Raw genomic sequence first — 25,860 nt, 5'->3', positions numbered from 1 at the left:
GGGTTGAGGACCTCTGCAGTAGAGGGACTTTAAATTGGGTCCGGAAGAAACCGGGGACTCCGAGGGCGGGTTTCTCTCTCCGACTGGGGACACGGAGGGACTCTGGCCCCTTGGAGAGGGTGGGGATTTAGGGGTGCTGGGGCCACCTCCCTCCCGACCCCAGGAGATCGGGGACCTCCTAAATTCTGGATAGCGGGGACCCGAGAGGGAGGACTAGGGCTCTCCCCGATCCGGAACCGAGCTACCTTGGAGGCACCGGCAAGCGCTTCATTCCGGGAGGGCGTTCCCGCGGCCCGGCCCCCGCGCCGGCGTGGGTGGGGGTGCGGCCGCGCCCTGGCCCCGGCCCGCACCCGGATTCGGGGTCTCGGTCGCCCCCGGGGAGCCTGGAGCCCGGCAGGAGGGGGTCCCGGCGCCGCCGCCTCCGCGGGCGCCCGGGCGCGCGGGCGAGCGCGGGGCTTTATGCGCGCAGGGCGGCGGGGGGAGGAGCCGGCAGGTCGGCCCCCGGCGGGCCCTCCCCTCGGCCGTCCCCGCCCGCCCGCCCGAGCGGGGTCGGGGGAGGGGGCAGCATGGCCTGTCCGTCCGGCCCCCTTCGCCGCGCTCCTCATCTGCCCCGCGCCGAGCGCCGCCGCCGCCGCCGCCGCCGCTCCGCTGCCCGCGCCGCCCGCGGCTCCCGATGGAGACTGACGCGCCCCAGCCCGGCCTCGCCTCCCCGGACTCGCCGCACGACCCCTGGTACGGCCCGGCCCGGCCCGGCTCGGCCTGCCCGGCCCGCGCCCGCCCCGGCCCCGCCAACATGGCCGATCCGGGTCGGGCCGGGCCTCCCCCGGGCCCGGGCCCGCGCCCCCTGCGCCCTGGCGCCGGGCGCTCACGCGGGCCCTTTGTGTCTCTCCTCCTCCCGCAGCAAGATGTTCATCGGGGGACTCAGTTGGCAGACTACGCAGGGTGAGCCAGCCCGGGGGCGCCCACCGGCCCTGCAGGGCCCCCCAGATCCTCTCGGCGCCCTGGACCCGGACCCCCCAACCCGGCCCTGCGCCCTGCTGACCCCGAGCGCCCTCGCGCCCTCTTTCGCGCCCCGCCCGGGGACCCCGCGAGCGCAGGGCGAACGGCGAGCGCGCACGGCCCAGAGGACGGAGGGCAACACATGAGGGGTTCAGGGGGGCATCGAGGGGTGGGCTGGGCCCCCGGGACCCGCCGGCGGCAGCGCCAACTCCGCTCGCACCTGCGGCTCAAACTTTTGTGAGGCGGCTCCCGGAGCGGCGGGAACCCGGCCGGAGCCGTCCCCCAGCCCCCACCTCCTCCAGCCCAGGTCGGCCCCCGGCTTCCCGGGGCCCCGGGGTGGGCTCCCGGAGGCTCGGTGGGGGCCGGGCAGGGGCGGGGGGGGGGTGCGCGGCGGGGAGCGCGCGGGCAGCCGGGCGCGGGGGCGGCCGGGCCGCGCGGGGTCACTGGGGGCAAAGGACGAGGGAGAGGGGGGAGGCCCGGGGCCTGGGGCCGGTCCGAAGGCGGGGTGTGTGGTTGCAGAAGGGCTGCGTGAATACTTCGGCCAGTTCGGGGAGGTGAAGGAGTGTCTGGTGATGCGGGACCCCCTGACCAAGAGATCCAGGTGAGCCCCTCGCCCGCTGCGCCTGCTCCCGGCTCGCCCCTCCGCCGCTGCCACTCGCTGCCGGGTAACCATCTGCCTCTCCCTCACCGCGCCGCGCAGGGGTTTCGGCTTCGTCACTTTCGCGGACCAGGCGGGGGTGGATAAAGTGCTGGCGCAGTCGCGGCACGAGCTCGACTCCAAAACAGTGAGTGGCCCTCGGGGCTTCGGGGGTCCTGTGGGAGAGGGAGGCTGCCGGAGGAGAGGGTCAGGACTCCCTCCGGGGGACGCTTGGCCGAGGGTCCTAGTGGTCAGAGCGACTTTGCTGAGCGAGAGGGCTGCCATGCTGTGAAACTTTGTCACCGGAGTTGGGGGGAGAGAGAGAGCAAAAGGATCCCAGGCCTGCGAGGAGATGCTGCCCCCGCCTCCCCGCCCCAGAATTGGTGAGGGCAGCAGCAGCAGCTCCCACCCCCTCCCTGTAAGTACTAATCTCGGTGTGCCTCCCGAGAGGAGCTTGGGGTGGGGCTGGGGCCCTCCCCCTGGCCCAAATTGGGTGAGTCAGGGCTGCAGTGACCCACCCGGTACCTCCTCTGAACTCTAACGAGTATTTGGCTCTGCGACCCCCCCCCCCCCCCATTGCAGGCCAATGGCAAAGCATCCCTGCGTCCCCCTCCTCCTCCTCCTCCTCCACCTCCGACTTTTGGTCTATGAGCGCCTTGCTTTGTGTGGAAGACACAAACCTGCTTTGCCCAGGAAGGGGGTTTCTGAGAAGGCAGCCAGCTTCCCTGGCAACAAGAGCATTAGATCCCAGGGGAGGCTGCTGGCTGGACACCCAAGCTCCTGCCACATTTGCTGGTGGCCCACTGCTCCCCAGTGTCCCGGACCCTGCAGGGGGCGCTGGCCAAAGCTGGCCCAAGGGGGAAGAGGGGAAAAGGAGAAAGTCAGCCACTCTGCCGTAGGGTGTCTGCCCAGGCGAGGACAGTGTGCTCTTCTCTCTGCACACTCCCCCACGCTGCCCCAGCCCTGGGCCTCCCTGCTTAGGTCAGTCTCTGGCTCCTGTTTACCTGCAACAATAGCTGGTTGTGCCCAAGAATTTGTTAAATTACCGCCCGTCCTGTTATCTCTGCCCGGTAGCTCCCTCTCCCGCTCTTGCAGTAATGAGCAAATGAGGCCAGGCCTCAACTTTGCCCGCTCTGAAAGGATCTTCTTGGCGCAGGCTGAGTGACCCAGGCTGGGAATGGAGAGACAGTGGCCTATTGTTTTTCTGTGATTATCTGCCATCAAGCTGCCTGTTCTCCTACCATCCCCTGTCCTCAGAACGCACTGATGGCTTCTACTGGACTCAGGAAGCTGAGATTTAGGAGCTGGGGCTGGGGGGCGGGGTGGTAGTGGAGGAGGAAGAGCGAGGAGGAGGAAGGAGGGCGAGATGGTATCCTTGGGAGATGGGGAGCTGCAAAGGGCAAAGGCTTTGTCTGGGTTTGGCATCTCCAGACCGGGAAAGGGGTGGGAGGGAGGTTTACTGTGGTGAGTCTATTTTGGGTTCTGACTTTCACCTTTTATTTACTTGCTGGGTTTTATTTATGTTGCCAGCTGTGAGTCAGAGTGGCAGTGGGGCGTGACAGGGACGGGGTGTGTGGGGGTCTGGGGGAGTGTGGCTTAGGGCCAGTCTCCCCAGCAGGGTCTGGGCAGGGGGACTGCTGTGTGCTCATGGCTTGGGGACACTGCTTCTGGAAGAAATAGCAGGGTGAAATGTCCACAGAGGGACAAAATCGAAACTTCAGAGAGGGGAAATGGGCGGCCGTGATTTCCCCGGGAGCCCGAGGCGTTAGCCTGGCATGGATTTTGGAGGGTCCATCTCTGCGAGCAGGTTCCAGTGTGGGGGGATCCTGTAGGAGGCGGGCTCCTGGTTCGTGCCAGTCAGGCAGGCAGAGAGAAGCCAGAGCCAGTGGCCGGGCGTGAGGCTGTTGTGAACAGAAGGAACTTTGGGAAAAGACAGATCTTCCTTGTGATTGGCTGGTGAACTTGTGAATGATGACCACTCCTGTGAGTGGCAAGAAACTGCCATGGCTCTGCCTCGCAGCTCCCGCGTTCGTTGCGGGGTCTCCCGCCCTGTCTCTTGCTGTCGCTCGGGAAGGCTGGGGCACCGGGAGAACCAGGTGCATCTTGATTCCTCCCTTTGCTGGTTGCAGCACAGGGCAAAGGTGGCCTGCCGGTAATAGCACCTTTGTTTGTGCAGCGAAGGGCAGCTCACAAAGGGCCGCTTTCACCCACACTATCTCATCTGATTCCCGCAGCTGCCCTGGGAGAAGTGGGTGCAATCGTCCCCACTTTGCAGATGAGCGAGCAGAGGCTCCGAGGGGCCGCAGGGAGTTACCAAGATTTCAGGCTGGACAAGAGGCCCAAAGCCTCGGAGCCCCAGTCCCGTGCCCTTTCGTGTCCCCAAAGCCTGGGTTAACTCCGCCTTTCTAGGAGCCGGGCTGCCTTACCGGGGCCTGTTGGGTGCTGAGGGTACGAGACGTCTTCAGAAAGTTGGTGGGAAATGCATATTTTTGCCAAAGCTATGCAAGCTTTCAAAATTGTTTGCATCAGAAGAGACTTGTAATTTCATTTTCCATGAACTTTTTGAAGTCCCCCTCATCTTGAGGAGAGGACTGTGTTTACTCTGGGTGGCTTTTGAGTTTTCATCTCATAACCCATTTCAGGCAAAAGGTCACTTCCATTTGTGGGGTGTCCCTGACTTGCATTGCATGTATTACCTAGACAGGTACCCTGTAGAGTCAGCTCGGAAAGGAAGGAACTCGATTTATCTGATTCTCGAAGGAATAGACTTGCTTGCTATTTGTTGTTATAGTTGTTGTTCTTGCTGTGAGCCAGACACTATGCCAGGTGCTTTGTATGCATAATCTTAAATAATTTGCAGATGACCCTATGAGATGGGTGTTATTAGTTGCCCGTTTTGCAGGTGAGCTTGACCCTGAGGCTCAGAGAGGTTCAATAAGTTGTCCACAGGGTCCCACAGCTGGTGTGTGTGTGTGTGTGTGTGTGTGTGTGTGTGTGTGTGTGTGGGCAGTGTAGGTGGGGTTTGAACCCAGCAGCGTGAGTTAAGGATCTAACTACTTAAGCACAGCGCTTTGCTGCTGGAGGGCTGTTGTGGTTGTGGGTTCTGTCACCTCCGTGTCCTGGGCTGAGAGGGCTTTAGGGCTGAGGGCTGGGTGGTCTCCCGTCTGAAGTGTGATCATCAAGACCCTGTCTGCCTCTCCCGTCTCTTTCAGATTGACCCCAAGGTGGCCTTTCCTCGGCGAGCACAGCCCAAGGTAGGTGTGTCTGGGTCTGGGAGGAGTTTGTTAGCTTGGGCAGCTCCAGGCAGTGATTTTCCCAGCATTCCCTTGCAGGGCAGATGATGCTTCGGGAACCTCCGTGGGAGGTGTTTCTGCAATGGGCTGGGGTGGGAAGAAGGGGTTCTTGGTGGTCTGGCTCTGTGGAATGAAGACACCGTGCATTTTTTTTTCCCTCTGTGCTCTGGGGTGGAGTGGAGAAGGGGCTGCATGTGTTGGGGGAGGGGGAACTGCTCAGGGGGTGCATTGTCCTGTATTTGGAGCCAGTACAGTTGGCGCCCTGAGTCTAATTCTGACCTCATAGACCGCAGCCTCCGTGCCCAGGGCGTCTGGGGGTCAAACACAGGACAGATTTACCCCCTGAGGCTGAACTGCAGTCCTGGCCAAGGAGCTGCCTCTGGCTCCCCAGCCCTCCTCCCACCTCTGGGGTAAGATGTGTTGGGCTTGCTGAGGGGGAGGGGACGCTGGAGTCTGTCACCTGTTGTCTTTCCACTTAGGTATCTATGACTTCTTTCTAAAGTATACTTTCCCTGGTGCTTGGGCAGGTTCTCCTGGGGAGAGAGAGAGAGGGTGTGTAGGAAACATGTTTGAGTAGTGGAGCCATGGCGCTCTCAACTTGTGTTGCAGGGCCCAGGCCTAAGGTTCCAAGCCAGGCCCCCAGGGCAACTGCCCAGGTCTTCCTTTTCAAGCAGTGAGCTATAGGGGACAAGAGGACAGCACAGGGAGTCAGGCCCCCCTGAGTCTGTTGGCTTATCACGTGCCCTAAGACTGGGTCCCTCCTCCAGGTGCCTTTTTGCTCTAAGATTCTGGGCTGGTGAGTTCTATTGAGGTTCCCAGCTCCCGCCAGTGTGAAAGGAGAGGAACAGTTTTAGGAGACAGGAGAGGGGGCATCCCTGGCAGGGGCCCAGCCCAGGACCTGAAAGCAATTATAGAGCAGGTATTCGAAGGCAGCCGCACCAGGGAGCACATGGTTGGAATTGGGTTAATTCCATTAAGCAGTTTGGTGACAGAAGGTGCTTTAGTGTTAGGATGGGGCTGGGAATTGCTGCGGATTAGCCATGCGCTCCTGGGGTAATTAGGACCATGTGTTCTTCCTAAAACAGGGCTGGGGCCACGGGGCTGCCAGAGGTTGGGCTGGGAGGAGGGTGATGAGGAAAATGTCGGCCGACATGGAGTGCAGGGAGACCCGTGATGGCCTTGGTGTCTCCCGGGAGGACTGATGGGGTCTTGGAGTTGGGCCATGGGTCCGGGTCAACTCACCTGCCGTCTTCCCCGAGTGAGTCCTAGGGGGAGGTATTTTCCAGGAGCCGACCCCAGGGAGGGAGCCAGGAGGAGGGCCTGCTCGAGCCAGCCAGAGTGTGGGGTGCACAGCTGCCCGTGACAGGCCTAGAGGCAGGGGTCCAAGGAAGAGCTTCTGGGGGGGGGGGGCTTCTGAGAGGCTGGGGCCACAGAGAGCTTGTCAGCTGGCATCCTGGCAGGGGGGCCTGAGCCCCTGCTGGTGGCGGGAGGCCACAGGACTCAGATGCCCACTTTCTCATCCCCTCCCCTAACAGATGGTGACTCGAACGAAGAAGATCTTTGTGGGGGGGCTGTCGGTGAACACCACGGTGGAGGACGTGAAGCAGTACTTCGAGCAGTTCGGGAAGGTGGGTCTTTCCCGGGATGCTTGCTGGGGCCGTGAGGCCACTGGAAGATGCCTCAGTGGCGAACAGGGACTTGCCAGGTCATCCCGGGTTTTGCAAAAGGTGAAAGGCAGGACGTGGGGGCGGGGGGGGACTGGGTCCCTCTGTGGGTGAGGCCAGGCTCCTGGCCCAGCCCTGGGCGTCCCCGGGGAGAAGCTGCACAGTAGCACCTGTGGTTGCCTGTCCCCTGTATTTTTCTCGTGCTTAGCGTCATTCTCCCAAGGGAGGCCGCACTCCCTAAGCCAGTTCCATCCACTCACCCCTTGGCCTCCTGGGAGTTTGCACCTGTCCAGGCCACAGGGCCATTGTACCTCCCCCACACCCCCACTCCAGGACTCCTCCCTGGTGAGGATGATAAGGAGGCAATAAACATGGCTCCCAATTGCACTCAGCACCCTGCCTGCACAGGTGGGGAGCTTGGGGCAGGAGCTGGGGCTGCTGATCCCCTGGCTATTATCGGGGAGCATAAGGGAGCTTCTCACAGTCCTGATCAGCCCAGGAGGATGTCAGCCCTGAGGTGCATGGAGTTTGAATTTCTGAGCCTACATAGGAAGAGGTAGGAGGTGTGGCGGTGATGTCACACAACAGGGTGTGTCCCCAGGAAGGCCAGCAAGGTCCCATCCGAAGCTGACCAAGAGGGGCCCAGGTGTGAAGGCTAGGGGTGGGAGGCGGGCTGCCTTGCCTGGGGCTGGCATCCCTGGTCTTGGGTGACACAGGTCGAGGGGCCGGCTGTTTCTGCATGGAGGCCTGTGGAGTCCCCAGGGGACCACCAGACGTGGCTGGGGAAATGGGCTGGGCTCTGGGCGCTGGCTGGCTGGGGCGGGTGGAGGGCGCCCCGGCCAGCGGATGCTGAGGCGTGAGGCCCAGAGGCCTGGGCGCAGGCGCCTCCGTGGAGACCTGGGTCGGGCGGGCCTGGGCCCCGGAGGGAAGGGCGCTCCTGGGAAGCAGCAGGCCCGGCTCGGCTCCGGCGGGGTGTCTTTGTGTCTGAGCGCCGAGCATTAGAGCTCGCACTAATCTGATCCAGCAGCTGTGATTGGAGGCCGCCTGCCCCCGGGGCCGGCGTTGCCATGGCGACCGGGCCCCAGGAGAAGCCGTCAGCGGCCGCGTCTTTTGTTCGGGCCTAAATCGGCGTTGGCATGTGAAACCGGCCCGGGGAGGCCAGGGGGAGCCGCAGAATAGGCTGCCAGGGAGCGCGGGGGACAGCCGGGAATGCCAAGGGCCCCGCGGCGGGGGGCCCCCCGCCCGGATCGAGGGGCCGCCGCCGAGGGGGGAACAATGGTCAGCCGCCATGGCTGCCACTCAGGCTTAGCGGCCGCCGAACTTGGCGGCTCCCACTGGTCAGCAGGCCCCGGCCGCCTCCCCTCCCCACCCCCACTCTCCCCACCCTGCGCGCGAGCCCCCCTGTCCCCGGGTTCCCATGGAGACCAAAGCCTATTAAGGACACTGGGCCAGGAACCTTCCTCCCCTCAGCTGGCCCCAGGAAGGGGACTGGACTGAGGGGTACCCTGGGCAACCCCACTGTCCCCAGGAGGGGTGTGTCCAGGCAAGGCCAAGGTGGAAGGGTGTGGAGGACCACAGGGATGTTGGGCCTGGAAGAAGGCTGGAAGGACAGTGGCCCTGGGCTCGGTTTGTGGGTCAGGCGAGAACTCAGAGCTGCAGGGTTAGGGAAGAGGGTGTGGCTGATTCCGTTCATTCATTCACTGAATCCATTCAGAAAAGGATTATTTAGCTCCTGAGTCAAGGTGCTCAGTAGGGTGGTGATCACGGGCCTACCTGGCAGCCTTCATGGAGCCTTGCAGCCAATGTTGTGGCTGTTCCCTCCCATGTGACCACGAGCGAGCCTCCCCCCCCCCCAACATAAAGATGATAGCGAGAGCCCTCATTTATTAAGCACTTACTACATGCCAGGTACTGTGAATCTTCAGTGTTTCACACCTGATCTCGTTTCCCGATACTTGGTGAGGTCAGAAGCATAGAACCAAGGTCACAGAGACAGGAAGCCCTTTGCACAGGGCTCCCCAACCAGCCAGGGCAGGACCCAGGACTCCAGCACAGGCCTGTCCTCCAACTGTGCTTTATCGGGGTTCTCTGTCTGGATTTCTTTTTTCCCATCGGTTAAGCGAGGGATGGGGGCACGTGTCTGGAGCCTAAAAGTTTTCCCACTGCAGCTGAGTTGGGGGTCCACAGGGTCGGGAGTGAGGGAGGCAGTCGGATGTTGAGCCTGGGCCAGGAAGATCCTTGGGAAGGAAAACCTCATTTTCCTCTGAGATCGGCAGGGCCCGACTTCCTCCTGACGCTGTAGGGTCCTGGTTCTGCCTGGGGGGTGAGGGGGGCACAGAGGCAGGCCCAGTGTATCTCGATGTCTAAGGAGAACTGCAGGACCACCGTAGTTCGGGGTCTACCCCTTCTGCTTTAAGGACACGAGGGAGACCCCTTATAAGGCCCATGATGGGCTTGGACATGGAGGCAAGAAGAGTGGGGGAGAAGCCGAACCCCGGGACCAGAGGAAGTTTTCCTTTCTCCTTTGGCTGCCTGGCCACTGGAGGGGAGGGAGGGGGCTGCACTGAGATGGGGAGGGAACATCCGAAGCAGCCCCTGATTTCCTGCCAAGGTGAGCCCAGCCTTAGCCCAGAGCGCGGGAAGGAGATGGAGGTGGAGGCAAGGAGGCAGGACTCTGGGGGAGAAGCTGAGGCTTGGCTGTCCCTCTGGGGATGTCTTGGGGGAGTATATGAAGAGGGTCCCAGAGGGGGTGGAGAGGTAGGCTCTAGGCCCTCCTGCGTCCCTTTCCCCTCCCCCAGTTGGTGGGAGGCGAGCAGCCCAGGCACTGAGCACTACTTGCTTTAATTAGAGCCTCCAGCAAAAGGAAACCTCAATTAGAGGAACAGAGCTCTACCAAGAGAGGGGAGTTGAGTCTGGCTGCTGTCCGCCTGGCCTTTTGCAGAAAGGGAAGAGGCTTTTGCTTCCCCGTCTCATATTTCTTTCTCTGGCACCCGCTCCGTGCTTCTTCCTCCTCACCAGCTTGGTCTAGGACTTGCTGTGTGACCTTGGGCAGGCGGCTTCACCTCTCCGAGCCCGAGCCCGTTTCCTTATCTATTCCATGGGACCCCAACCCTGCAGGGGCTGTGGGGAGTATGATGGGGGCAAAAGTGCCAGGCATACATTTGGAGCTTAATAAATGCAGGCTAGCCCCTTGAGAATCTGGTGGTTGCTGTGGCCTCTAGTGAGGTTGCAGACGGAAACTGGTCCCCTGCCCAGGGAGCAGGCTGGAGATAAAAGCCCGGAGTGGATGAGAGGGGAGTGGAGTGGGTTGGGTGGAGTCCCCTGGCGTCCGGGTGTTCTCCATAGCAGGCTCTGTTTCAGGTGGACGACGCCATGCTGATGTTTGACAAAACCACCAACCGGCACCGAGGTGAGGGGGGTGTTGGGCCGGGGCCGTGGTCAGCGGGTGGGGGGGGGCGCAGGTCACAGCTGCCCTTTCATCTCGCCTCCTGACATCCTATCCCCAAGGATCTGCATCCTCTCCCCGGCCTGGCCTTACAGAAGGCTTTTGTCCTGCCATTCATTTCCTGTGCAGAGAAACTTGCCTGACTGCCCAAGAGGGGGCAGAGGAGCAGCCCCGCCACCCCCTCCCTCCCCGGGGTCTGCCTCTGGCTGGCGCTCACCTTGTCCCTGGTAACCAGAGCTTGGGCCAGGCAGCCCCAGGGTCAGGCTAACCCCAAGGCCCCACAATCTGCTCCAGCACTACCCTGCACTGGGGCTGAGCCCCGCCCCCAGCCCCTTGCCCCTGAACCTGTGTGCTTCTGAGCCACACCACTAGCCACACTGTGTCACTGCCTGTGTTGTTTTTTTTCCCAAGGGCCTTGCCTTCTGAGCCCAGCCCGGCCCGGCCCCTGGAGCACACCCTGGAGGGGGCAGGGCTGTTTCTCTGGTTGTTTCAGGGCTTGGGGAGGGGAGCCTTTTAGGCCTTTGGGGAGTGGGATGTATGTGATTTGTATTTGTATACGTGTGTGGGTTTGTATCTGTGTGTGTGAACATGTCCACAACTGAAAGCAAGTGTGCTTCAAAGCGTTCGTGGGAAGATAGAATGAAAGAATAAGTTGATTTTCATGTAAAAAATTGTGAAATCCCTGCATTGTTGTTTTTCCCCGTAGTATCTCTTCCATGAACCTTTTGAAGACCCCTCATATTTGTGGATGTCTGGTGCAAGGTCAGGGTGCACCACTGAGTGTCTGTGGGAGATCTGGATACCTAGGTGTGTGTCTGTGTGTCCCTGTGTGTGCTCCTACCTGCTGTGGTGTGTATGTGCGTGCGTGTGTGTGTCTGTGTCTGTATCTAGTTGGTTGGGCCCCCCTTTGTATAGGTTTCAATGAGTATCTGTGGATGTCTTTGTCCCCTGTTTGGAAAGCACAGGGAAAGGTAAAAAGGCCCCGTAGAAGGTACAGTTGCCTCTGTGGGCTCCACGTCCACACGCCATCAGCTCTGGCTGGGAAATATTCAGTAACAACTGGTGTCTGTTCTGAACAGGTAGACCTGTTCCTTGTCATGACTCCCTATACAACACCCTATAACAACGACTGGGACAGTTATGCTGTATCAGGTACAATAAGCAGCCTAGAGATGATTTAACATATAGGGGAGGATGTGTGTAGGCTCTATGCTAATACTATTGACTTTTTTGTTTTTAAAGATTTATTTATTTATTTGAAAGCCAGACAGACAGAGGGAGAGAGAGATCTTTCAGCCACTGGTTCACTTTCCAAATGGTTGCAACCACCAGGAGTAGGCCAGGCTGAAGCCAAGAGCCAGGAACTCCATCCAGGTCTCCCACATGGGTAGCAGGGACCCAAACACTTGGGCTGTCCCCTTGCTGTCTCCCTGGTGCATTAGCAGGAAGCTGGATCAGAAGCAGAGCAGCCAGGACTGGGACTGGCACTCGGATATGGGCTGCTGGCATTAGAAGTGGCGGGTTAACCCTCTGAGCCACAACGCCGACCCCTGCTATGCCATTGTCTATCAGTGACTTGAACATCCACGGACTTTAGGGTCCGTAAGGATTCCTGGAACCGATCCCACTGGGTACCAACTCGCCACTCTCTAACCTGCTGTGTGACCTTGGGCAAGTTGTTTCACTCCACTGGGCCTTGTTTTTTCTCAGCCCGTGTGTAATTTGGAACTTTAAACCCTGTCTCAGCAGGCGGTTGAGACACTCCTGGCTGTGGGCAGAGCCTTTCATCAACTCTCAGACACTCGCCCGCAAGAGTGGAGCTGTGGTGTTAGTGCGACCTGGAGCTGGGGGTTGACCCTGAGCCCTGCTTCTGACCCTGCCTCTGCCCTTTGTGCAACCTCTAGGGTTCGGGTTTGTCACGTTTGAGAGCGAAGACATCGTGGAGAAAGTGTGTGAAATCCACTTCCATGAAATCAACAACAAAATGGTGAGCTGGGATTGGATGGGGGCAGCAGCACCGAGAGAGAGAGAGAGAGAGAGAGAGAGAGAGAATGGGGTTTCAATGAAGCTGGCGGGGGGGCTCCCAGTGAGAGGGACAGAGGCCGGTCTCCTACCCTCTGAAAACCTAGACAGGGAGGCAGTGTCACCTGGCGGTTAACTGGGCAGATGACTTCCCTCCTTTGAACCTCAGTTTCCTTATCTATAAAAAGGGGAGTGGCAACAGCACCCCAGTCACAGGGTCGGCGTAATTAGCACTCCATGAACCGCTGCTTGCAAAGCTGGTTACACAGTGCCTGCTGGGAAACAGGCGGGGCAGGGACCCAGATCTGCAGGGAGGACTGACCGCCAGGTCTCTTTGCAGGTGGAATGTAAGAAAGCTCAGCCAAAGGAGGTGATGTCGCCGACGGGCTCAGCCCGGGGGAGGTCTCGAGTCATGCCCTATGGAATGGATGCCTTCATGCTGGGCATCGGCATGCTGGGTACGTGCTAGGCCTGCACGTGTGGCTGCGAGGGTGCCTCAACTCGTCTGTGGTCTGCTCTCCTGTCTGAGTCACTGGGCAGGAGCGGAGACCAGGGATCTCAGGTCTGGCAGCCCTACCCTAGGTGGGGTGGTTTGGTTGTGGCATGCTGCCCTCTGGTGGTAGCCACAAGAATGGTCCAGGTACTCTGCATTTATTGGTCTTCTGTCCGTCCATCAGTCTGTCTATCCATCCATCCATCCATCCAGTAAATAGCTATTGAGTAGCCATGTCTATCAGGTACTATTCCAGGCATCACAACGATGATGTTCCTGAGCTTTATGGCCTGGGAAGACAATTAGGAAAATAAATAGATTTATGACGGCATATAGGTTGCCAAGGGAGTGTGGTCATAGGAAACTTGACGTAGACTTGGAGAAGCCAGACGATAAGTAACATTTAAGTTGAGTCTGTGGCTTGAGTAGGAGCCAGGTATGAGAGGCCAGGGGAGAAGGGAAGGGGAAAGTGTCCTGGGCCGAGGGAATAGCATGTGCAAAGACCCGTTGGAAAAGCAAACAGAAGGCTGCCTCTTCTAATTCACTCAACTGAGATGTGTCCGGCAGCCTCTGAGAGGCAAGGCCTGCCCTCACGGGGGAAGGCAAGACTTCCTCCTGCAAGGGGGAGGCAGGAGTAAGTGCTCACTGTCACCACAGAGTGATTACAGGCAGGGAGGCGAGGGCTGCCATGAGCCGTGGAAGTTGGGCTGTGTTTGGGACCCAGGAGCAAGGGTGGGACATTTGTCCTTGGCCCCTGGAGGGTCAGTATCCTGGAGAGGTGACATGCGTGCACACAGAAAGAGAACAATACCAGGGGGCTTCCTGCCAGGCACAGGGGAGGGGTGCACAGAGAGGCGCTGTGGGGTGACCTAGGGGTCAAGGACGAGGTGAGGGAGGTGAGCACCTGCCAGGCGGGGCACAGGCTTGTCTTGAAGTTTGCTGTTACCTAACTCTTTATTTGGAAGTAATTCCAGCCACTCAGAAGAGCGGCAAAGGTAGAATAATGCAAAGAATATCCACATACTTTTAAGCAAGATTTTTCAAAATTTAGTTTTATTTGAAAGGCAGAGAAAGAGACAGGGACAAACAGAGAAAGAGCTCCCATCTGGCGATTCACTTCCCAAATGCCTGCAGCAGCCAGGACTGGGTCAGGCCAAAGCCAGGAACTCAGTCCAGGTCTCCCACGTCGGTGGCAGGGACCCAACTACTTGAGCCATCACCTGCGGCCTCCCAGGGTACGCGTTAGTAGGAAGCTGAATCAGCACCCAGGCACTCTGAGATGGGAGGTGGGATCCCAGACAGCATATTTTTTTGTTGTTTTTGAAGATTTATTTATTTGTTTGAAAGGCAGAGTTACAGAGGCAGAGAAAAGAGAGATCTTCCATCTGCTGGTTCACTCCCCAAATGGCCACAATGGCTGGAGCTGAGACCATCCGAAGCCAGGAACCAGGAGCTTCTCCCAGGTCTCCCACATGGGTGCAGGACCCAAGCACTTGGGTCATCTTTACTGTTTTCCCAGGCCATAGCAGAGAGCCGGATCGGAAGTGGAGCAGCCAGGCTTCAAACGGGTGTCCACATGGGATGCTGGCACTGCAGGCAGCCGCTTTACCCGCTACCCCACAGCACTGGCCCCCCAAACAGCATGTTAAACTGCTGCACCAAATGCCCAGTGTCCATACCCCCTTTCCTCAGGGTCACATGTTGTTAGCATTTTACCCTGTTTCCTTTGACATTTTCACTCTGCGTGAGTGTACACGCACATGCATACATGCATACACTTGGGACTGTCCCTGAATCATTGGAGGGTAATAACAGGCACTGTGTTCCTGCCCCAGTATCCCTGAGGTGAGAGCTTGGCTTTTGTGAAGCCACAGTCTAGTGTCAAGTTCATAAATTTATATTGATATATTATTATCTAATCTATTTGCAGTTTTATCAGTTAACCCAAAAATATATCCAGCATCTTTTCGCCCTCCAGAATAAGATGCAGGCTAAAACGAGGTCTTGGATTTCATTGTCCTGTCTCTTTAACCTCCTTTGATCTGAAACATTGAGAAAGTTTTTTTTTTTTTTTCTTAAAGGTGATTCATGAGCCAGGTCCACTTCCATTTAAAAGCAAACAGGGCCGGTGCCACGGCTCACTAGGCTCACTAGGCTAATCCTCTGCCTTGTGGCGCCGGCACACCGGGTTCTAGTCCCGGTCGGGGCGCCGGATTCTGTCCCGGTTGCCCCTCTTCCAGGCCAGCTCTCTGCTGTGGCCAGGGAGTGCAGTGGAGGATGGCCCAAGTACTTGGGCCCTGAACCCCATGGGAGATCAGGATAAGCACCTGGCTCCTGCCATCGGATCAGTGCGGTGCGCTGGCGCACTGGCCATGGCGGCCATTGGAGGGTGAACCAACGGCAAAGGAAGACCTTTCTCTCTGTCTCTCTCACTGTCCACTCTGCCTGTCAAAAAAAGCAAACAGGAAAAAAAACCCCGAAACCTTAAATAAGTAGTGAAACTAGTGGTTAAGAGCTTTGGAGCCAGCCAGATCTGAATTTGAATGCTGATTGCAATTATTTCTCACCGTATGATTTTTCTTTGGGAAGACAGAAAAATAGGAGATGAGTTCAGATCATTATCATCAGTGCGATGAGAGGGAAACTCAGGACTGCGTGACAGACTGTGATTGACAGGAAGGAGGACTCCTGTGGAAGGACCTCCCTGAGGCTTGTCCAGTGAGAAGTCAATCATGCAGTAACTGGAGAAGCGTTCCAGGCAGGAGCTGGGGCATGTGCAAAGGCCCTGGGGTGGGAGTGAACTTGGCAAGTCTGATGCCAGTGGGAGTGGGGAGGGGCCACAGAGTGTAGGAGATGAGACCAGGAAGGAAGCAGGAGCCAGAGCACGAGGGGCTCTGGATTATTCTCAGCCGAGAAATATCACCTCCCTGAGCCTCAGCTTTCTTGTCTGTAAAAATGGGGCTCCCAATACCTACATGTTGGGGTGTTTGTGAGGTTTAATAAGATGATGAAGGGCCTGGCACAGGACGAGTATCGGAGAGGACTGTGTATGAATCATGATACAGGGTGCAGGTGGGGGCAGTAAGTGGCTTAGATGCATCCCCCTGAGTAGGGTCTGTGCTGTGGGGGAGGCATCTGACATTGCCCCCCTTGCCCCATCAGGTTACCCAGGGTTCCAAGCCACGACCTACGCCAGCCGGAGCTACACAGGCCTCGCCCCTGGCTACACCTACCAGTTCCCCGGTAAGTCCTGTTTGGTGTCTAGCTGCTGCCTGCATGTCCCCGTTCCCTGGGTGGTGTCTGGGGGTGCACAGCTGGGGGGCTGGCTGCTGCAGGCTTGGAAGGAAGCGCGCGTCTGACGTCTGAGGAAAGAGGGCCTCTCCCAACTCGCCACCCTCCCTGCTCCTCCCCAGAATCTGCGGGTGGGAGCTCCCAGCATGGGCCCTGCATGGCCCCCTTCTCTCCCAGGCCCCGCTCCGCCTGTGTCCCACCTTCCTTCCTCCCAACCTCAACCTGGGTTGCCACTTCCACCAAGGAGGGCATTGGGCTTGTGGTAGGGCCCTCGCCCAGGGCCAATGTTGCTTGCGTCTTCCCGGATACACCTGTCATGCCCGGGCGCTATGCTGAATGCTTTCTAGGCCAGACAAGACTTTTGAGACACTGAATGCTGAAAAGCAATCTTGGATCAGTCTGCTCACTACCCTCATCTGTGATCCTGCGTGGAAATCTCACAGGACCTGAGAGCCAGTCGCGGGAAGCCCAGCAAAGGGCTGGTCTTTGCTGCAAGGATTTTTAAGTGGATTTTTGTTTTTGTTTTTTAAGATTTATTTATTTACTTGAAAAGCAGAGTGATAGGAAGAAAGCAAATGAGATCTTTTATCCACTGGTTCACTCCCCAAATGGCCGCAGCGACCTGGGCTGGGCCAGGCGGAAGCCAGGATCCAGCAGCTCCATCCAAGTCTCCCACATGGTTGTCAGGGACCAGGGCCAAGCACTTGGGCCATCTTCTGCTGCTTTCTCAGGTGCATTAGCAAGGAGCTGGATTGGAAGTGGAGCAGCCAGGACACTGATATGGGATGCTGGCATCTCAGGTTAACCTGCTGTGCCAAAACACCGGCCCCTGGTTTTTTTTTTTGTTTTTTTTTTTTTTTAAGGTTTTATTTATTTATTTGAAAGGTAGAGTTACAGAGAGAGAAAGACAAAGAGAAAAGTCTTCTATCCACTGGTACACTCCCCAAGTGGCTGCCATGCCCAGAAGTAGGCCGATCCAAAGCCAGGAGCTTCTTCTGGGTCTCCCACATAGGTGCAGAAGACCAAGCACTTGGGTCATCTTCTATTGCTTTCCCAGACCATGGCAGAGAGCTGGATCGGAAGAGGAGCCGCTGGGACTAGAACTGGTGCCCATATGGGAAGCTGGCGTCACAGACAGAGGCTTAGCCCACTAAGCCACAGCGCCAGGCCCTGTTTTTGTTTTTAATATCAAGTATCAAACTTTTACAAGTTCTTTTTTTTTTAATCTTCTTTATGTGGAGGGTCCCTAATGCTGAGTCCTCAACCCCTGTGGCTTTTGAGCTTGGAATCCTTTGCGTGCCTTAAGACATCGAATCCTCTCTGTAACGGCACGGAGGAGGGGCAGTTGCCCCATCTCATGGGCAAGGAAACAGCTCCAGGAGGGAGATGACTTGTTGAGAAGACCCACGCAGGACGTGGCCGAGCCCAGGGCCCCGAGCCCAACCTGTTCCAGGGCGTGGCCTTGCATCAAGCCGCCTCCCCAGCCCCCACACCACAGAGGGAGAGGAGGATTCTGGGAGCTGGTTCAGTGCCATCCCAAGCCTTTTCAGCAATCCCCGGGCTCGAAGCTCCAGTGTCACCCTGGGGTGGACGTGGCAACTCCACCAGCTCTGTCTGTCTTCTCCGTGTCTCTCCGTCCCCTCCCCTGCCTGCTGGGGACCGTGCTGTCCCCACCCCCAGCTCTTGGCTCCTGTGCATGGCCTGTCCCCTCACCTGGTGTCCCCATGGGTACGTTCGTCCTCCCTGGGCCACGCCCAAGGGGCCCCCGACGTCTGCCTAAGCTGTTTTACGTTTCATTTTAGAATTCCGTGTAGAGCGGACCCCTCTCCCGAGCGCCCCAGTCCTCCCCGAGCTCACAGGTCAGTCGCTCGGATTTCATACACCTCACAGGCCTCGTGGGGAGGAAGAGAGGGGGCCAGGGACATTCCTGGGAAAATCGAGGGGACCCCTTTCCCCTGCGCACCAGCCATCCTGCTGTGGCGACACGGCACACTGTGTGGGGACTGGCCAGTCTGGATAGCTCCACGGCCCCTGGAGGGGAGGGGGGCATAGGGCCAAGCCAAGCAGATGGAAGCAAAAGTCACTCATTCATCCACTTGGCAAATATTTATCTAGCACCTTCCATGTGCCAGGCACCACGGAGGTTCTGGGATCCAACAGTGAACAAGCCAGGGTCTCCAACTCAGAGCAGAGTAGGCTGGGTGGGGTTTCCTGCAGACTGGAGTGGGCATGCCTGCAACACTTGGTACCCGCTGGCCCGGGCCGAAGCGGGGTGCAGACCCCGTGCCCCCAGGTCTCGTTTTTCTGGAGAAGCCAGAAACCCAGCGCTCGCTTCCAGATGAATTTTTCAATCATTTTCAAATGTCAGCAACAAATTTGTAAAACCCTGCGGGTGCCTGACCCAACACATCTGAGGGCTGAACTTGGCCCTGAGGTTACCCATTCGTGACTTCTGGGCAAGCAGGATGAAGGTGCTTGACCAGCTGAGAGTCAATCCTCTGGCTGGGAGCCCCCCGCGGGCCGCCCAGCTCAGAGGTGGAGTGGACGTGGGGCTGAGGGCCAGCGATGTGGGCCTCCAGGGGTCTCTCTGTCCACCCCACCTCTCCCCCCACCCCACCCCCAGCCTGACTGTGTGTGGAGGATGTGAGCATGGACGTGGCTCTGAAGGAGGCCTTCCTTCCAAGGGGTGCTCAGGGTTCCCCTGAAATGGGGGCGTGGGGAGGAAAACGGGTGAAGGAAGGGGAGGGAGCGAGGTCTGGGGGTGGAGGTGACGAGGCGCACCTGACCAACACTTGGAATGGAGTCCCTTTCTAGCCATATAAGAACTACAAAAAAATTTTTTTAATTATTATTAGTTTTATTTATATGACGGACACAGAGGAAGAAATCTCCCATCTGCTTGTTTATCCCCCAAATGTCCCCAACAGCTGGGGCTGGGCCAGGCTGAAGCCAGGAGCTGAGAATCCATCCTTGTCTCCCGTGCGGGTGGCAGGGACCCGGCTAGTTGGGCCGTCAGTGCTGCCTCGCAGATGCTCCGGTGTGGGATGTGGGCAGCCCAAGTGATTTCTCTCCTGCTAGGCCAAACACCTGCCCCATAAATAAGTCATCCTTATCACAGTTGTGGTGTGGGCTGGCGTGGGCTACTCTTTGTGAAAATGCCTCAGCGAACCAAAGACAGACCCCCAAGCCCAGCCCCTGCCGCTGAAGGCTGAGGGGAGCACCCTCTTGGCAGACGCTGTCAGGAGAGGAAGGGGTTCAGGCTCAGCAGTTCTCCGGCACTCGCAGTCTGACCTTGCCCCCTGTGCAGGGGCCGGGCGGGGCGGGGGGAGACCCAGGCGTTTCTTTTACATACTCCATAGACTGATTGTGCCAGAGCTGGGCCAGGCGCTGGGGTCCAAGAGAGAACAAGACAGACAAGGTCAAGGTCCCTGTCTTCCCCCCAGCTGGGAGGAGGGAGGCAGCAGGGAAGTGGTAATCAGACACTTAGATACTTCCCGAGGGTGAGGGATTCCACAGGAAAATAAGGCAGAGACTGCCGAGGTGTTGGGGTAGGGGGCAAGAGGAATGTGGTCAAGGAAGGGTTTTTTTTGTTGTTTTTTTTTTTTTTTTTTAAGATTTTTATTTATTTATTTATTTGGAAGGCAGAGTTTTATATATAGAGAGAGAGGTCTTCCATCTGCTGATTCACTCACCAGATGGCCACACGGGCTGGGGCTGGGGCTGGGCCGGGCGGAAGTCAGGAGCTTCCTCCAGGTCTCCCACGTGGGTGTAGGGCCCCAAGCAGGGCCATCTTGCATTGTTCTCCCAGGCACGTTAGCAGGGAGCTAAATGGGAATTGGTGCAGCTGGGACTCAGACAGGTGGCCTTATGGGATACCAGCGCTGCAGATCACGTAACTCCCTACACCACAGTGCTGCCCCCATATGAGAGGCTTCTAAGAGGAGGTGCCGTACAAGTGAGGAGGAGCCAACTGGATGATGATTGGTTGCCTGGACTTGATTCCTCAGTGGCCTTGCCAAGGGTTTTTCCAGGGCATCTTGTCTGGGCTCCCTAGCCCCAAGATAGTTCCGTTCCAGTTTAGGGCCAGGATTACCAAAGCAGCCCAGAGGGGTGCATCTTGAGCTGGGAGCCTAACTGGCGTTCCTGAAGCCTTGCCAAATGCAAACCCTGAAGACCCTCTCCCGTGGCAGGGGCTGGAGCCTCTCTGGGTCTGCAGCAACAGAGCCAAGCAGTAGGGGGCGCTCACCTCTCGGCGCTGGGGAGCTCCAGGCTCAAGCTGACTACATTAGTTCTGTAGACTTTCTCCTATTCCTGCTGCTGCCGACAATTGTTAAACTCCCTGTAGCTGCCTGGGAGGTAAACAACAGTCTAGGGAGGAGCCAGGCCCCAATATTCCAGAGAAGGGTGGAGGACGGAGTGGTGGTTTCTGGCCGGGTGCTCTGGGAGAAAGGGGACGCGAGGGACCCAGGACACACAGCAGAAGGGGCTGCAGGTGCAGCTGTGGCCTCCACAGGGTAAAAACCTCAGCCTCACGCCAGGGGGCGCTCCGGAGCCTCAGCTGCCCCAGAGTTGCCCCCTCCCCCCCAGGCCACCGGCCTGGCTTTCTGGACCTATGCCAGTCATGGGTTGCAACCCCTCAAGTGCCTCTGGGCTCCATGGGTTGCTCAAGTGCATTCCTGAGACCAGGGAAGAAACTGAGGCAGGCTGCTCCCTGGGAAGCCATCACTCTCCTCCCTCCCGCAGGACAGGGCACACAGAGGGACCCGAGGCAGCTCTTCCTGCCTTGACCCCTCTGAGAGGCTCTGCCCAAAGCAGGGGCCTCCTTTGCCCACCCCCACCCCTCGCCAGCCACACTGAGGTGCCTGTGCCTTCCGTTTCAGCCATCCCTCTCACTGCTTACGGACCCATGGCGGCGGCGGCGGCGGCGGCGGCTGTGGTTCGAGGGACAGGTGAGGACTTGTGGGGTGCAAGAAGCAAGAGGAAGGGGGACCAGAGAAGCCCAGAGGGAAGAGGAGGTGGCCACTACCACCCTGTGGCTGAAGGACCTATCGATTCATTCACCTAGCACTGTTACCTGAACACCTGCTGTGTGCCGGGCATTGTACAGGCCCTGGCAGGCCAGCCAAGAAAGAGACTGACAGGTGGTCTCTGGCCTCCCAAGCTCCCAGGCTGGTGGGGCCCACATATTAGATGGGCAGTGGCACTTAAGGCCACTGCTGCTATGCTGCAGGGGGTCATGGGAGCTGCCAAGAGGAAGAGCCTCTTAGTTTTAGATGTGAAGGCAAAGAGGAGGAAAAGTGTTGCTGGCCAAGGGACTTGCACGTGCAAAGGCTCAGGGGTCAGTGAGGTCAGAGCAAGGAAGTGGAGAGGAGGCAGAAAGAGCCAGGCCTGGGGAGACAGTGGATGTTCCGAGCAGTGGTGCGGTGCAGGTGTCAGGGTCTAGAAACTGCCCTTGGCTCCAGGTAGAGAGGGGGGCTCAAGAGGGGAGGCTGCAGAGTGGTCAGACAGGAGGTGATGGGGGCCTGGGATGGTGGGGTGGAAGGACCTGGCGAGATCTCCAGGAGATCCAGGAGGACCTGCTGGGATATAGAGGTCAAGGCCAGGGTGGGTGGGTCTGAGGGGATGGCATGGGCAGCCATGGGCGCCGGGGCTATCACTGTCTTCTTTCTGGGTTGCCAGGCTCTCACCCCTGGACGATGGCTCCCCCTCCAGGTTCGACTCCCAGCCGCACAGGGGGCTTCCTGGGGACCACCAGCCCTGGCCCCATGGCTGAGCTCTACGGGGCGGCCAACCAGGACTCGGGGGTCAGCAGCTACATCAGCGCCGCCAGCCCTGCCCCCAGCACTGGCTTTGGCCACAGTCTTGGGGTGAGTGGACAGGCCAGCCTGGTGGTCTCCACCTCACCCCTCACCACAGGAGATCCCAAAGTTGGGGGAGGGAGAGGACTAGGCCTCTGGGGCCAAGGGGAGTGGGACGGGAGACAGCAGGGCGGAGAGGATGGGGGTCGGCACTGCTGTGCGGAGTGTTTAAGGCTGGGTATGCTAGTTGTCAGCTGCACTCTGGGGCTGTTGTGCCCTGGGACGCCCATCCCTGCCTACTAGATGCCAGCTGAGGGGCACCCAGGTTTAACCAGGGTACTGGCCACAGGCAGATTCCCAGGCTCCGCCCCATAGAATCTTCCAGCAAATTTGCGGGGGGAGGGGGGTCGGGGAGAAGGAGGTGGGGTGCAAGGGCAAGGTGGAGAAAGGTTTGTGCCTCTCATCAGGTGTCCTGCGGGAGGCAGGAGGAGCCCCAAGATCCTCTCTGCTTTGTCTGGGAATCTAGGATTCAAATTTTTTTCCTTTTCAGGGCCCCTTGATTGCCACAGCCTTCACCAATGGGTACCACTGAAGCAGGGGACAGGTGGCAGGAGGTGAGAAGGCAGGGAGGGGCAAGGGAAGAGGGTGGCCCTGGGGAAGCCCAACCAGTCGGGGGCACAGACCCTGTCCCTGTCCCCTCCAAGGGAGTCAGTCACACCCTCCGAGGCCAGTGAACAACTGAAAAGTCACTCAATCTGCCACCTTCTAAAATATAAATTCAGACAGCAACAAGGCATCCCCTCCTACCTCTCTGGCTGGCCAGGACTGTTCTAATGCAGAATGCCTGGTGAAGGTGAAGGTGAGGGGGAAGCTCAGGCTTCGTGGCGGCAGCGATTTTAAACATTCATGCCCTTTGACCCAAGGATTCCACTTCTAGGCTTTTATTTTAAAAACTGCACGTAACTGAAGTGTCCATCCAAAGGGGGAGCTGTTACATAAAAGAGGTGGAATAGGATACCGCTGTTCAAACAGGAGACCATTGACACCTGGGACCCCCACCCCCTGGGACAAACAACCCCCACTCCCACCCACCCACCCCCATGTACTGAGATAGTGGGGTCTGGGAGGATGTGAGCCCCATGGCATCTTCTACATTCACTATTCAAAGTGAATGAGACCGACAAGGCTCTCTGTCATTCTCCAGACAGAACCGGGACAATTCCACATTGGGGTAGGTGTGTGTGTGTGTGTGTGTGTGTGTGTGTGTGTGTTAGGGTGATGTCTGTGTAATTCCAGCCCTCCGAGCAGGGAACAGAGAATGCAAAATCCGAGCGCAGAGCTCTCCCTGGAGGGGTTAAAGAAGCCTTAGGAGAGAGGCTGGGTGGGGTCAGAGCGCCCCCCACCCCACCCCTGCTAACTGCCCGCTCTGTTCCCAGCCCCCAGCCTGCAGCTGACTGAGGACCACGAGTGAGCCAGCGAGGGGGTGGGGACACCTCAGCCGCAGCCGCCGCCCCCTCCCCCGCAGCGACTCGGACCCGCTACTGCCTGCCCCCACTCCCCGGGCCCGGCCCCTGCCCTGCCGCCCCGACTGCGTCTGGCTCCCCTACTAACCGCCTTCTCCTCGCCCTCGCCCTGCTCACCTGCCCCGCTCCCTGCCCGCTTTTATTTATTTTGGATTAGCCGGTCCCCCCCCCCCAACTCCTGCCTGGGGTCTGTGCCCCTTCCCCCCCAACACCGACCGCTGAGCCCTCCCCCCGCCCCGGACGCCCCCTCCCCAGAAGGCTTTTGTATTTGTGCATAGCTAGAGTGAGGGCGAGGGCGCCTGCTACAGGCTGCACCCCAACCCCGAGGTTTTTATTCAGATTTTTCCCTCCTTTTATTTTTTTTCTTTTTTCTTTCTTTTTCTTTTTTCTTTTTTAAAGAAGCCGTTTTTAAACTATTTCTAGGTTTGTGAATGTGAAGCCCCAGGCCGCAGGGGGCAAGGGGCCAGGTGCCCCCCCACCAGCTGAGAACAAAGCGTCCCTGTAGGCGCGGGCCCCTGGCCGCAGAGAGGAGGCCGGGCTGCGGGGAGGCCAGGCCGAGCCCCTGGAACAACCCGACCTGTATCATATGTAAATACTGCGAGGCGGAGACCCCGGGCGAGGGCCCGCCTCGCCCCACCCTCTCTGTCCGCTCCGCAGACACCGTTACTGTAAGCTCGCGGTTCCGGGCAGGCCCACTCCCCCAGGCCCTGGGGGTCAAGGCCTCGGCCTGCTCACCCCACAGCCCCAGTGTGGGGACGAGCGAGGAGAGGGCCGGCCCAGAGCCGCGGCTGGAAAGGAATGAACTCTCCAAAGGTCTCCGCTCGCTCGGAGCCGCGCTGCACCCCGCGGTTGGGTGGCGGCGGCGGGGGGCGCTTGGGCGAGGGGCGCGCCCCCAGGGGAAGCCAAGGGCTGCTCAGGGAACCCCCACATTCTCTCACCGAAGTTTCCCGCCGGGATGGTCCCGTGGCCAGAGCCCCTTTCAGAGGAAGAGGAGAGGCTCGGGAACGCGGGGCCCTGGCTGGCAGGGCGCCCGCTGCCTTGGGCGAGCCCCTCGGGGGACCCCCCCCCACCCCCGGGCCTGAGATGGGGGGCCTCCGCGCCCCTCCCTGTGCCGGTGCCCGCCCCCCGAGAGCCCCCTTTGGAGAGTTAACCGTCTGTGTGAGGTGCTTAACCTACTAGCCCTGAGAACACAAAGCAATAATCTTTGTTACTGAGATGCGCGGCTGTTTGTGTTTTTGGTTTTTTTTTTTTAAATGTTTCCTAATAAAAGAGAAGCTGCATTTTATTGGTTTTTATTTTTGATTTTCTACACATTTGAGCTGAGTCCTGATGGACTTTGCTCCCCTCCTCTCCCCCACCCGTGACCCCCTCCCATTCCACCGGGCCCTGCCGTGGTGGGCTCAGGGCCCTGGAATTCCGTTTTCTGTGTTTTGTGTTTTTTTTTTTTTTTTTTTTTTTTTAAGACGTTACATGGTGTTTTGAAGCCAGCAAGTTACCACCCACCGGTGTCTCTTCTCCACATCTGTGACTTCTTTTTCCAGGTTTTATTTTCAGTTTTAAATTCCTAATAAATTATTTGAAAATGGTGCTGTGGCTGAGTATCTGCATCTTTGTGTGCACTCAGATCCAGGTAAGCCCGGGACACCTCATCTTCCTGCTGTGCAGGCAACAGGGCTCCACTGCATGCTGCTAGGGGCCCGGCTGGGTCCAAGAATTAAACTGATATCAGATAGATGAGCAAAAGAAACGCAAACACATTTATTCCGTGTGGCGAGAGCCCTCATAAAGAAATGACCCAAAGGAGGATCGGTTACCTGATGACAGGACTCCCATGGAGTTCATGGGAAATGGAATTAAAAGATACGTTTATTTATTTACTTATTTGAAATACAGAGAGAAAGAAAAACTCCTATCTACTGGCTCACTTCCCAAATGCCCACAACGGCCACGTCTGGGCTGGGACGAGAGCCAGGAATTCAATCCAGGTCTCCCACTTGGTGGCAGGGACCCAAGTCCTTGAGCCATCACCACTGCCTCTCCGGGTCTGTAGCATCAGGAAGCTGCTATCAGGAGCCAGAGCCAGATATGCAGATTTGGGATGAAGGTGTCTTAGCCAGCATCTCCTTAGGCTAAATACCCACCTCAAGTACAGTTTGGTGCAAAAATGTTTGAAATCAAGGGACTGGTGCTGTGGCGTAGAAGGTTAAGCCTCCACCTGCAGTGTCAACATCCCATATGGATGCTGGTTCGAGTCCCAGCTGCCCTTCTTCCCATCCAGCTCCCTGCTAATGCACCTGGGAAAACAGCAGAAAATGGCCGAAGTGCTTGGGCCCCTGGCCACACATGGGAGACCCAGAAGAAGCTCCTGGCTCCTGGCTTTAGTCTGGCCCAGCCCTGGCCATTGTGGCCATTTGGGGAGTGAACCTGCAGATGGGAGAGCTCTCTCATCCTCTCTCTCTCTCTCTCTCTCATTCTGCCTTTCAAATAAATAAATATTTTTAAAAAAGTTTGAAATCCATGCATAAGTTTTTTATAATACTCATTTTTTTTATAATACTCATTTCCATCATCATTTGAAGATCCCTCATATGCATAACATATGCATAACTCAAGGATTTTTGTGCCAAGATAATATTTTTATTAATATTTATTTGAGAGAGAGAGAGAGAGAGACAGATCTTCCATCTGCTGGTTC

At 58.1% G+C, this 25,860-nt stretch overlaps 1 protein-coding gene across 7 annotated transcripts; it reads left to right on the top strand.

Moving 5' to 3' along the window:
* Positions 1 to 461: 461 nt before the first annotated feature.
* MSI1 (musashi RNA binding protein 1) lies at positions 462 to 24,752 on the top strand. 7 transcript variants are annotated; one of them, XM_051826859.2, is made up of 15 exons: positions 462 to 732; positions 902 to 942; positions 1,519 to 1,600; positions 1,700 to 1,784; positions 4,849 to 4,890; positions 6,465 to 6,557; positions 9,954 to 10,002; positions 11,943 to 12,025; positions 12,401 to 12,518; positions 15,716 to 15,796; positions 17,647 to 17,703; positions 20,725 to 20,793; positions 21,557 to 21,711; positions 22,193 to 22,256; positions 23,079 to 24,752. In XM_051826859.2, exons 1-14 carry the CDS (start codon positions 674 to 676, stop codon positions 22,232 to 22,234), a joined length of 1,056 nt encoding a protein of 351 aa, XP_051682819.1. In that variant the 5' UTR covers positions 462 to 673; the 3' UTR covers positions 22,235 to 22,256; positions 23,079 to 24,752. The 7 variants fall into 7 exon arrangements, with proteins under 7 accessions (XP_051682819.1, XP_051682818.1, XP_051682821.1 ...); XM_051826858.2 differs by having other exon boundaries at positions 21,524 to 21,711; XM_051826861.2 differs by lacking the exon at positions 17,647 to 17,703.
* Positions 24,753 to 25,860: the final 1,108 nt, after the last annotated feature.

This window comes from Oryctolagus cuniculus, chromosome 21 (genome assembly GCF_964237555.1).
Source record: "Oryctolagus cuniculus chromosome 21, mOryCun1.1, whole genome shotgun sequence".
Classification (NCBI taxonomy): domain Eukaryota; kingdom Metazoa; phylum Chordata; class Mammalia; order Lagomorpha; family Leporidae; genus Oryctolagus; species Oryctolagus cuniculus.
Note: the sequence above shows the minus strand (reverse complement) of the source record. Positions and strands in the feature narration are given on the sequence as shown.